The 13017-nt window shown below is 41.4% G+C and overlaps 1 protein-coding gene across 1 annotated transcript in view; it reads left to right on the plus strand.

Moving 5' to 3' along the window:
• The window catches only part of fam49bb (family with sequence similarity 49 member Bb), a 31564-nt gene extending 24690 nt beyond the window's left edge, over nucleotides 1-6874 (plus strand). Inside the window, exons 7-12 of the mRNA XM_034108858.2 lie at nucleotides 141-218; nucleotides 2425-2541; nucleotides 2626-2705; nucleotides 2794-2920; nucleotides 3541-3611; nucleotides 6115-6874. Of these exons, the coding sequence (XP_033964749.1) occupies nucleotides 141-218; nucleotides 2425-2541; nucleotides 2626-2705; nucleotides 2794-2920; nucleotides 3541-3611; nucleotides 6115-6178 (537 nt within the window). The 3' untranslated portion in view covers nucleotides 6179-6874. The remainder of the gene's footprint in view (nucleotides 1-140; nucleotides 219-2424; nucleotides 2542-2625; nucleotides 2706-2793; nucleotides 2921-3540; nucleotides 3612-6114) is intronic.
• The last annotated feature ends 6143 nt before the right edge of the window (nucleotides 6875-13017 follow it).

The raw sequence follows: 13017 nt of genomic DNA on the forward strand, positions 1-13017 counted from the left end.
TGGCTAAAACATTGTGTCGTGATGATGGCGTGTTTGATCCAGAAGTGAATTTCCAGCTGCAGGCGGTGCTACCTACACTCTCCCCCCTTAGTCTCTTTATCTCCCTATTAAGATGCTTTTCTGTTGTTTTTCTTTATCAGATGACGAATCCTGCCATTCAGAATGACTTCAGCTACTATAGGAGAACTCTGAGTCGAATGCGAATCAACAACGTACCGGTGAGCACACTCTGTCCCTCTCTAATCAATGTTTAGGTTACACTGGGTCACTACTTGTGATGCATTGGATGAAAGGAGCACCAAGAGAAAGCATATTTTCCTGACTCTCCTTCTGATCCTTTTATATCTTTTCATTTCATTAATGTGCAGAATGTTTGAAAAGAAACACAAATAAAATGTTAAATAGTGGCACCATTGGCATAAGCTATCAGAGGTTATTTAAATAGAAAAATGTGTTACTTTCTATTCCTATAAAAGTTGCCATGGAGCTGGCCCTGATCGAATGCAAAAATGAATTACTCTATTCTCCGACCTGATTCAAAGCCATCAGTTCCCATTATAATCTCCGCTCAGTAAGGCAGGAGTGATGGATGAAGTTTGCAAACTGTTAGAGCCCCCGTGGGTCGGAGGGGAGTGCGGCAGGAAGCGTCACGCTACATGAACCTGAGCCCCACGGGGAGTGTCAGCCAGTTTGAAGCACAAAGTGTTGGGCAGCAGCGCGTGGAGGCAGAAACTGATCCCAAATCAGTAGCTCGAGCCCAATCCCTCCAGAGATGAAACTGCAGGTCAATGTGGAGTCTGTGCAGTAGAAGACATCCTGTCACAAGAGGATTTCAATTGAGAGTTCCCAACATGGATGCATGTAGCGCTGATGATGACGACAAAGGTGTCCAATGTGCCATATAAGCTCGTCCATATGGCTTTATGTTATCTAAAAAAACAACAAAGTATAAGTCTCTTTGAGTTGCAACCTAAAGGTGTGCCAGTGTACCTTTTTTCTAAGGTTATCTGTAGAGCCACTAAAGCTCACTCCATACTTGCAGATAATAGTTTTCATGTGAAATTCTAAGGACACATGCCCTCCATATACATCTTTATTCAGCAGCTTCAAGGGCATGTAGAGATCGTTTTAATGCAGGAAAGTGGAGATTTGTGTTTCCGTGCGCGCACAATGAGCTGCTCTTAGTTTTGACCGGCTGACGGGAGGTTTTATTCTCCAAAGCAGAATGTGCCATTAGGCAAATGGGCCCAGACAAGTTGTCGTTAGGACCTGTCAGACGCTCGGGAGGCCGCGCTCTCACACAGCAGCGTTTTAGTCAGCGCTCAGGCAACTGAATCATTCCGACGTCTGAGATGAAACACATCTGTCCCCGCGGTAACAGAGTCTTTGAGCTCATATGTCATCATTTGTTAAAACATGAATCGCTTTGAGATTTTGGGGAGATTATTCATATTCTGTCAGCGTTTTTATAAAAAAACGAATAAATGCAAGACACAATGTTATGATTTAAATATGCGGACACATTTAGAACAGGCTGTTCAAGAGACACCTTGTTCTTTGTTGTCCTCCAGGTGTTTTAATGTCTCGCTCAGACTGAAACTATAAAGCAGCAGGACGTGTTAGTCAGTTGGGAAACCGGGGGGGGGGCAGAAGGGCTCGGTGAGCAGGTTCATATCACTGCAGCTCATTGCAACTCATTGCAGCTGCACGACAACAATGAACAACACATCTAATATTTCCAGACAACATTTTATGTTTCGTGCTTTCTTAAGAGTTGAAACCTCTTAAGGAAACATAACATAAAACGAGTTAATTATGGGTTTTTAATAACATTATTGTAATTTCACAGTAAAGAGCAGCAGCTTTTGAAGAAAGGCTTTCAAGAGCAGTTTAGATGTGTCACTCATCTGTCTCATGAAAAGACATTATATTTCTGTAAACAGATCGGACTCCTGAGACACCCATGATCATTGTCTTTCCTTTGTTTGCCGGGACAAGTGGAATCTCATTTATCGCAACGAAAAACTGAAATAAAATTGGTTGTCCATAACATTAACTAGACATTAAACAGCATGATGGATTGTCACGGAAACAGAGAGACACTGATCCAGCTTTTGTTTATCTGTGAAGAAGGACGTGGATTAATAAGAAAATGAACGAATAATTCACTTCAATGCCGATTCCCTTTTTCCCTTTATGCTTCTTACAAAGCTTTCTTGGCTATTTTCGTCCATCGTATGTTTTATATTCGGAAAGGAAAGCTTGTGACGTCTACTACCCCTTCATGTTATGCATTTGTGGGTTTTTGGGCTGAACAGTCCTCATGGGTGCCAGGATCTCTGTTATGTAGCTGCCCCTGACCTTTGACCTCAAGAGAATGATTGCATTTCAAAATATAATGTCATTATTTCTATTGATTTTCAGGCGGAATGTGAGAATGAGGTCAACAATGAACTGGCTAATCGGATATCTCTGTTCTACGCCGATGCCACGCCCATGCTGAAAGCTTTAAGTGACGGCACAACAAAGTTTGTATCAGAGGTAAGAATGACGGTGCCAAAAACTGTGAACACTTAACAGATATTCTGAAAGCATGCTGTCATTTATTTTTCCATCTCGTTACAGAATAAGAACCTGCCCATCGAGAACACGACAGACTGCCTAAGCACGATGGCCAGTGTGTGTAAAGTCATGTTGGAAACGCCGTGAGTGACTTCCTGTGTTAGTAAGACCCTCTTCAGTTCCTCTACTTCATAGGTTCATTCGTCTGACCCTTCCTCCGTATCCTTTCAGGGAGTACCGCAGCCGGTTTGCCAGTGAGGAGACGGTGTCTTTCTGCCTCCGGGTGATGGTGGGGGTCATCATCCTGTACGACTACGTCCATCCTGTTGGAGCTTTCGCAAAGTCGTCCAAAATCGATGTGAGTAAAGCCATGTGTAATGGTGGGATAAGGATTCAGATCTTTTACTGAAGTGATAAAAACCTGACATGAAAATACTCCACTGCAAGTCAAAGTCCTGCATTTAAGACACCAAGTACAGTACACGTATTTACGTTTTCTCAGCAAAATGTACTTAAAGTATGGAAAGTAAAATTAATACAATTCCCTGTCAATGTTTACCTATTATGATGCTTTGGATACATTGCACTATTGCATTAATATATGTGTTGCCTTTTATACCATATTCTTTCCTTGATATACACATTATACATCATATTCGTACTCTAATCATCATAGTCCTGTTATACACCCCTGTTTTTTCTTAAGCTGATCTAAGAGGCTATTAAAGTGTTTTTTGTAAGATATAGGATCTTTTTCTCATCCCATAAAGGCGGATCCCTTTCCTTATGCCTTTTTTAAAGTTCATCACAATAAATACAATTGAAAATAGTATTATAAATTACTGCTGTCAGATACACAAAGTGGAGGTAGAGTATAAAAAGTGGCAATTAAAAAGATGTAAGCGCTTTGAATTTGTACTCCACTGATCCACTTCACAGCGTGCTATATGAAGCTAACAGAGTGTTTCCTGTCCGCAGATGAAAGGCTGCATCAAAGTCCTCAAAGATCAGCCTCCGAACAGCGTGGAAGGCCTCCTCAACGCTCTCAGGTGAGCTACCGGTGGAACCTAATTGAGTTTTTCCCCCTACAGCCCAGCGTGAAATGGGATTGTAGCTCCAGTTGTTGGATTTAATTGTAAAAAAAGAGAGGGCTGTGAGGTGAAAGATATCGGTGCCTGCTCATGACAGCGGGGTCAGCTGTGAGCTCTGTGATCCGGGTTGGGTGTGGAAGCCTCTCCAGAATGCCCGATTGCCTCTGACACCTCGTCCCCCCCTCACAGTCTCCCAAATGTTTTTTAGCCGCTTCACCTAAAGCCCACAGCTGCTCCAGATGATGGGCCGTTACCGTGGTGACCTAACATCTGTACCGGGGCCCGAGGCTCGGCGGCACTTCCCGGTCACATGGAGTCAGACTTCGTTTTGGTGGTTTTATCTCTGATCTGACAGAGGATGACAAACATATTGTAGTTGAATGGAATTGTGAAAGCAATTTGGAAAGTATATTTATTCAAGCACTGTATACATATAAATCTAACTTTGAGGTACTATTTCTTTCTACTTTATCCTTCTACTCCACTACATGTTATGGTAGAATATTGTATTTTTTACTCTACTACATCTTCAGGGTAGATGCAACTTTTTTTGTTCTGGATTTAAACATTGTTTCCTTTCATTTTTGGCTGGTTTAGAAAAAAAAGTGGCTATTTTTGGCCCCAATTTATGTGTTGAGTCTGAGTGGTTAAACTAAAACAGATGTCCCATTTCCCCATTTAATGTAAAGTGGACCTATCATGCTATATTTTAATAATATATTGTAGGGCCATACCTATATAAAACATGTCTGGTATTTTGAAAAAAATTGTTCACAAACAGATCATGCATTTTAGCCATGCCTCATTTCGCTCTATTTGCTCTATTTGCTCTATTCCAGCACTGTTTTTGCAAGGGCTGATTCTGTGACTACAGCGCCACTTACAGGCCTGGCATATGTACTACATCGTCTCCAGCACTTTCGAGCGGTCTCCTGCGAACGGACACGTTCGTGGCCCAACCCCCCATTCCCCTGATAGGTGGAGAGTTGCCCATATAGGCGGAGCTCCTTGTTTCTGACGTCAGAGATATTTCAAATCTGTATCAGTCTGCATCAGATCCGTTGCAGCCCCGTTTTTAGAGATTTGGGTACGGAGGAAAAGAGAGGGTTGTGTTTTCTGACACTTGGTTAGTTCCCTGACACACCGGGGACACATATTCATGTATAAAAGACGTACAAAAGTGCATTTTGCATGATACAGTAGGTCCCCTTTAAGTAACGCAATGTGCAAAAAGGTCTAAAAATCCAAACATATTAATAAATGTGGAAAGCATATGGTATTATTTTCTTACATCCTCTACCATAAGACCTCATCAGATTTATCTCTTAACCCTTTGGAGGTGTCCAACCCCTGGCTTTGGAACCCCCGGACTAATCTTATTAACTATAAAGAATAAGTTGAAAAACTAGCTTCTGGTGCTGCACCGATTCATCCAGAAATCTTTAAGTTGATCATTAGACTTTATTAGCAACTCCTTTGATAATTCAAATGTTGTACAGCCATTTTAAAGGAAAACTAGAAAATATTTGTTGGAAGCTTCTGCTCAGATGTGAAGACTCAAAGCTTTTCCTTCTTGTCGATGAAAGTTAACCGAGTATCATTTTGGATGTTGATTGGTCCTTCTCTTTGAAGACGTCACATTGGGCTCTTGGGAATTATTACAGGCCGTTTTCACTTTGGTCTTTCGACATTTAATTGACAAAAGATTGCTCTGCGGATTATTTCCTCAATTAAATCTGTTAGTTGCAGGCTTATTAGCTCCACTTAGTAATGACAGTGAAATTCTGCTTCAACATTAACCTACAGTATCAGTATTACCAATTCAATAATGTGAGGCATATTTTCTGCCAAACGTGTGCTTTTGATGCTTAACGTTTTCTTTTCCTAAATGTCTTCACATTACTACATTTGCAACTTTCCTCTTGAAGGTCACCTATTACGCAAAATACACTTTTTCTTTTATACATACAAATGTGTCTCCTCTGTGTTAAGAGATCCATAACGTTTCAGGAACATTTATTATCCCTCTCTTTGTCCTGATCCATTTATATAAAAACCTGTCTGAGAATGAGCTGATCAGATGTTGGCCACTTTGTGATGTCACAATGTTTTTCTGGGTTAACCAATAACCAACCATGGTAACACCTGAATCTCCTCCTAGAGCACCATTGTGTTTTTGTTTTAACCAATCATCTTTCAGAGGGGCGTGGCCAGTAGCAGCTCATTTGCATTTAAAGCTACAGAGAATCAGCACTTTTAAAACAGGGCTGAAACTGAGGGGTTTATGGCACGCTACAATGATCCGTTTGGTATTTCCTGCCAAACACTTCAGAGACATGTTTTGTATATATCTGAAACCTATAATATATTGATGAAAAAGACTATAATAAGGGATCTGATCTGTATACCACTGTGCGGGAAGATGTGAACTGGTCACTGAGTCTTATTTTCTCCCCTGCAGGTACACAACCAAGCATCTGAATGATGAATCAACCAACAAGACTATCAAGAGCATGCTGCAGTAGACTTGGCTGCTCCTACTGCTTGCCTCACACCCTGCTGGGGGGAGACGCCACTCTCCTGACTGATGTCGGTGCACAGAATGTTTTTTTCTTCTTTCTTTTGTTGCTTTTTTAATTTTATAACGGAAAAAGAGCTACAGCTCCACCCTCTTTTATAATGCAAAATGCTACTGCCATTATGAACGTCTTTTTCTGTGCCAAAAAGATGTAATGTTTTCGACAAAAGGCCATGTGACGATGGCAGCTAATGAAAGCATTGTGGATCCTCTGGTGTTTTAACCTTGTTTTTCCCAATATAAGGGACGGGAGTGCTTTGACTTGAAATTTTAAAAGAGAGATATATAGAGAAGTATATATTATTTTTGTTTGATTCGTTATTTAATATTACAACCTCTGCATGATGAAAATTATGTATTTTCCTTCTATTTAAAAGAAACTAATGGTTCAGTTAAATTTGTCTGCTCTATTGTGCATTATGTTCTTGAAATGGTACTTGTCTAAATGAGATTTAAGAGTACAGCTTTTATATTTTTTATAGGTTTTAATTTGTGCAAATGTCTTTTTTTCATAGTTGTGTTGTATTTTTCATTTGAAAACTTTAAACTGTGATGTGTGCAAATTTAAAATTGGGAGTCTGTACTGTAATTGGACAGTATGTTGTGGCTGGAGAAATAAAAGGAGAACTCTTGTTTTCTACTACCCACCTCGTCAGGTTTCATCTCTTATCTCATACCGTCGTCTCCGGATAGCTGAGAGGAAGTTTGGTCGCAAAGGTCTTACTTTTTTTCCCATGTGAACAGCGGTGAAATACAGCTTCTCATGCTCAACCCCAAGACAGGCAGTGAGAAAGAACATTTTGATTAAATACACACAATGACACACACCGAGGCAGTTTATTTCCCCCCCTGCCATGTTAACTGTCACACATTTGAGCTGGGTACAGCCTGTTTTCCATCAATGTTCGGGTGAGCTTTTGCACCCAAGTGACATGTTTACTCTAAGATTTCTGGGCGATGCAACTATGGCAGGTGGGTCGCTGAAATTGCTTAATGTGGTCTCAATTACATAAAAAAAAAAAAAATCCTGTATCCAATATTTTTTCCTTGAACATAACTCCTTTTCCAAATTATTTTTCAGAGTACTAAACCTTTGTTTTTCTCTTCTGTAGTGCTTAGGAGTGAGAGGGGGGCTTCTCTTGGGTGGGCACTGCAGCGATGTGCGTTGGAGAACTTCTCAGGGTCAAAGACACAGGCAGCAGAGGGTGCATGGGTGTGTCTGCTGCAGCATCACTGCACTAACAGACATGTGGAAAGGAAGGAAGCAGGGGGGAGGAAAGTGGTTTAATCTTGGGTGGGTTTTAAAGTCCTTGAGGGAGAGTGTAGTTAAACATGTAATAGTGCTGCCCCAATATCATCTATTGCAGGGTTTATTTAACTCGATGAATGTGTTTTTAGAGAATGCAACACTCAAAGCTGCCTGTTTGTCACCGTGACAACTTCTCAGTGTGCAGCGATAATGTGATCTCCACCCCCGTGGCCTTCGATGCAGAGGCTCTCCCTCATTCTGCACCATCAGCTGCTGCAGGCAGAGACAGATGAAGGAGCCAGAGAGCTGTTGTGTTTAGTTGACACCAAGTAAACCTCTGAGGTGATTCAATACTTCCTTACTTAGAAATTATACTGTTTGAAGGCAAATAGTCTACACGAAAAAACGTCATTAAAAAAATGTGCAATATACCAGAAATGTTACAGACTCAATTCATTGTACTCCCTACTTGCCTTTACAGTATGTCATGATTTGCAGCTAAATATTTTCATTTAGTTTTGAAATTAGATATTAGAATTGTGAATGATGCTTTACCTGAATCCATTTTTGGACATGTGTTTTTTGTTTTTTTCTGAATACCAGGATGTCCTGCTGCATCCAGTTACTTTTCGCAGTATGCGAGCCAGAGGTTTTCTGGCTATTCTGATGCATCCCTACCTGATCCCTATGCGCAGCAGAATATATGAGCAAGAGGGTCAAAGGTGAAGGTAATATGTCACAATTGCATACATACCGCATGTAACAGTACATACTTTGTGAAGGCAGCTGCAGTATGTAATACAAATAAATGAAAAGTACGCTTTGAAATAGATCCGCAATGTCGTAACTGACTTTAAATGGGGCATAAATGTAATTTTAAAAACAAAATTGTTACTTTGTGAGGCTGATTAATTATCATTGAATTATTACTGGATTTTTTAAAACCATGCCACACCTTTACTTCAATTTTCAATCTTTGTTTTACTCTTAATTTGTCATTTGGGACAAGGTTGCTAGCAGGAATTAGATGCCTCAACACTTAGTTAAAAAAATCTCAGTGGACCAACACTTGTTGATATTATTAATTAGCTAGCTTAGTTAAACATAGTAGCAACGCCTGGTTCTTAGAGTGAGAAAGCCATGCATTTGGCTCTAAAACTTAAGTGCTGTTATTATTTTTATTTTTATATATTATCAATGTGAAATATCTCTTTCAATGCCAAGTGATTTTTAAATACATGTTTGATTTATGCTCAAATGCACTAAGAGCACCTAGCTTGAAACATGTTGCAATTAGGAGCAGCCTTTTTGTGTTTCTTTTTATTTTTTGCACCCTGCATTTGTCAACAAATCCAGCATAATTAAATGTTTTCACTTTTTCTGTATTGACCCATTAGTGAAGCGGATTTCTCCTCTGTTACTGAGTGTTACTGTGCATATGAATTATGCCATTTTCATACTCATTAAATATTCAGTGACCCCTAGTGCCTTATGTAAACATCTGGATTCCACTCTTTTCCCTTAATTTGACATCAATTTTTTCTGTGTTCTCTCTGTCAAACCGTCCAAAAATAAATAAATTAGTGTTGGTTTATTTGGGTTGTCTTTGAGTTTAGTTGTTTAATGTTAGTTAATTGTTTGAACCTTTAGAACAGGGGTGGGGAACTTTTTTCCTCTCAAGGGCCATTTCAATTTTTCCAACATCCTCCGAGGGCCGTACAAATGATTGACCTCTGCTTAAAAATACTAAAATCACAGCCCATTCATTTCGCCTTTCTTTCATGCTGTGCAAAGAAAAAGCAACCTCTTAATCCAGATATGTTACCATGACTCGTGCATGCACATGCACGGTTGTGGCATGACCACCAAAACAGAAAGATATGGACACAAGATGTGTGCAAATGTATTTAGTTTCCTATCCATGTGAACATGATTTAAGTGTGTGGGGGGGGGCTAACCTCCTCTAGGGAGGTGTTCTCCCTAGATTTTTTTTTTAAATGTTGAACTTAAAAGCATCAATCTGGTGCAATTTGAGAGCAACATTAATATACTGTAAACAGATTTTCTTTTTCTTTATGGATATTTTACAAATCACTCGCCTTTCAAACTGTATTCTTAATAACAACTTTTTTTTTTACTGTCATATAGTATTGTATACCGGTTTACTTTATTCTCTTATTTTTTATAACTATAATGATCATATAAAGATGTGCCTTTACCTCACTGGTTGTAGAAAAAGCTTCTTATATTCGTTAGCATAGCTAGCTAACCAGATGCCAATAACAACAAAGTTATTGACTGTATGACAGATGAACAGATCGCCACTGGGCTTACAACTAAAGACACAGCCACGCAAAAACTGCAGCATGTCCACAGCTCCTTATGGGTACTGCAATTTGTGGAAGTGGCGGAGCGGCGTTCTGGTGCTCTCCGTCAGAACTGCATCCCTGTCAGACGAGACGTATACCACGTGATGACACGTTAGGCTCGCGATGTGTTCAAGGACCCTGACCTTGGCCAGGAAAAACAGGTACTCTCTTGTTTATTTGTTTTGCCGTCTAGATTTCTTTAATTTTTTTCTTTTTTGCGTATGTTTATAAATTACCTCGAGGGCCGTAGCGAATGGTCTCGAGGTTCCCCACCCCTGCTTTAGAAGCTACAGTAATGTCGTTTTTCTTGTGTCAGAAAATGAAGCCTTTATAACCAAATGATCCTCTATGGCAGTGGTTCTCAAACTTTTTCTGTCAGGCCCCCCCTTTGGAGAAAAAAAAAAGTCGGGCCCCCCCCCCAACACAAAAAGTCAGGCTCAGTGGCGGCGCCAGATATTTATTTTGGGATGCTGTGGGGTAGCTTGACGTTTCATAGAGGGTGCTCAAACATTTAGGGTTTCCCATTAATGTACCGGTCGCTACAGTGGAATTTTCTACTGCAACACCCCCCACGCAAATACACAGTGTGACAGTTACAATGAAGGCTCGAGGCATATAGGTTTAAGCAGGGGTAAAGTGCTATTTTTATAGGTGGTGTGTGGACCTCACATAGGGGGGTCCGGGGGCAAGCTCCCCCGGGAAGATTTATTTTTAAATATTGATTCACTCCTGGTCTCTTGCGCCCCCCCTGTCATGCCTCTGCACCCACCAGGGGGTGTGCGCCCCCCACTTTGGAAACCACTGCTCTATGGTCAGTAGGACCTGGCTCTTTTCGTGGCATCTGCAGGCAGTGGCAAGTACTTCCGGCATCTGTGATAAGTACTTCCGGCATATGCCACACAGAGTAGTGGCATCTGTGGCAAGTACTTCAGGCCAGAGTTCCCGTTAGCCGGTAATTACCGGACTACGACCGGTAAAATATGCTGAAGACCGGCAAATCTAAATCTCTCCGGTCAAAGTGTCAAAAAAGTTCAAAATGATTTCCGTTTAGCACAATACCGCATCAGTTGCGCAACTTGCGCCACTTATGTGACATACAAGAATAGTCCATTCTAATGTCTAACACTTAATGTGGAGAAAGAGATGTCCTGGATGGGTTGATCTGTTGGTAATGCCTCGGGGTTCCGGTGGGCATGTAAACAAATGCATAATGCTGCGCTATACTTTGCGGCCTCACCCGGTTGCATATAGCGACACTTATTGTTTAGGTGTCTTTTCATAAGCAGGTAGTCCTATCATTAGCTGGATCTGATCGATATGCACATAAACGCGAGTGAAGTCTAATCTGACTGGAGAGAGAGATCAGCTGCTGCTGACGAGTCGACACGCAGCTCTGCATGATCACCTGCAGCGGTGAGCGGACAAAACACACACTTCAGGTTAGAATATCACATTACATTGCATTTAGCTGACGCTTTTATCCAAAGCGACTTACAATAAGTACATTCGACCAGGAAGACACAACCTTGAGGAAAACGGAATCATATAAGAACATCAGGTTTCAAAGAGCCAATCGTTTCAAGTGCTGCTCAACTGGCTAAGCCAGTCCTTTATTAGTATATAAGTGCTCTGTTAGCAGTTCTTTGTTAGTCATTCTATCGCTCGAAGTGGAGTCGAAAGAGATGAGTTTTCAGTCTGCGCCGGAAGGTGTGTAAGCTTTCTGCGGTCCTGATTTCAATGGGGAGCTCATTCCACCATTTTGGAGCCAGGATAGCAAACCCACGTGTTTTTGCTGATGGGAACTTGGGTCCCCCTCGCAGCGAGGGTGCAGAGAGTCGTTTGGTTGATGCAGAGCGTAGTGCACGTGCTGGGGTGTACGGTTTAACCATGTCCTGGATGTAGGAAGGGCCAGATCCATTCGCAGCATGGTACGCAAGTACCAGTGTCTTGAAGTGGATTCTAGCAGTTACCGGAAGCCAGTGGAGGGAGCGGAGGAGCGGCGTGGTGTGGGAAAATTTTGGAAGGTTGAAGACCAGACGAGCCGCTGCATTCTGGATGAGCTGCAGAGGTCGGATGGCACATGCAGGTAGACCAGCCAGGAGGGAGTTGCAGTAGTCTAGGCGTGAGGTGACGAGAGCCTGGACCAGAACCTGCGTCGATTTCAGGGTCAGCTGTGGGCGTATCCACGTAGCTATTTTAATTACCTCTCAAACTACCGTAACTAGTTATAGATAAGTTTAGTTTTACTGTCGGGTCACTCATTACTGATCCGCGAGCTGCATGATACTGACGGGCTGTCAGGAGAGGGAGAGAGCGCTCCGTTTATTATTCCCGTGTTAGGCCTATTATAAATTACTGTACACTTTTGAATAATGTAGTTAATCTACTATGATTAGTTTGTTTAATATCGAATCATATCAATTTGTTTTAAAGCACAATAAATAACAAAGAAGTCCTTTGACCGGCACTTTTCTCATTTTGTCCGGAAGATTTAAACTTTAACGGACATGTTGACCAGCGAAAAACTATTCTAACGGGAACTCTGCTTCAGGCATATGCCACAGATGCCACAACTTGCCGAGGCATCTTCCGCTGCTCAACGGGAGTTGCCACAAGATGACAAATAATTAACAAATAAATATCTGTATTGACACAGCAACGTTTTCAATATATTTAGAGATCTCTCTCTCTCATCTGCGTGCGGGGGCGGGGCCTCACAGACATGCTGCTGCGCTGTGCACACAGTTCTGCCGGTAATGAATATTACATTTTGTGAGGAAACTTTTCCACCAATAATTCCAATAAGTATTCCAAAATGTATTCACTTCAGGTTTACGAAAGTAACTGTAATCACATTAGTTGTTTTTCAAATGTATCGCGAGCTGAATACAGTTAGGCTACTTGATTTTTGTATTCTGATTACGTAACGCCGTTACATGTATTCCGTTACAACCCAACCCTATGTACAGATCATCAGTCCTGTGTACAGATCAGTTCGATAAATTCATGCCTAAACAGCGACATTTTACACGATAAATACGGGTTTAAATAGCACACACATCTTGTGGCAACTCCCGTTGAGCAGCGGCAGATGCCTCGGCAAGTTGTGGCATCTGTCGGAAGTACTTGCCACAGATGCCACAGAGTAGTGGCCTCTGTGGCAGATGC

The sequence above is a fragment of the Pseudochaenichthys georgianus genome, chromosome 20 (assembly GCF_902827115.2).
Source record: "Pseudochaenichthys georgianus chromosome 20, fPseGeo1.2, whole genome shotgun sequence".
NCBI lineage: Eukaryota > Metazoa > Chordata > Actinopteri > Perciformes > Channichthyidae > Pseudochaenichthys > Pseudochaenichthys georgianus.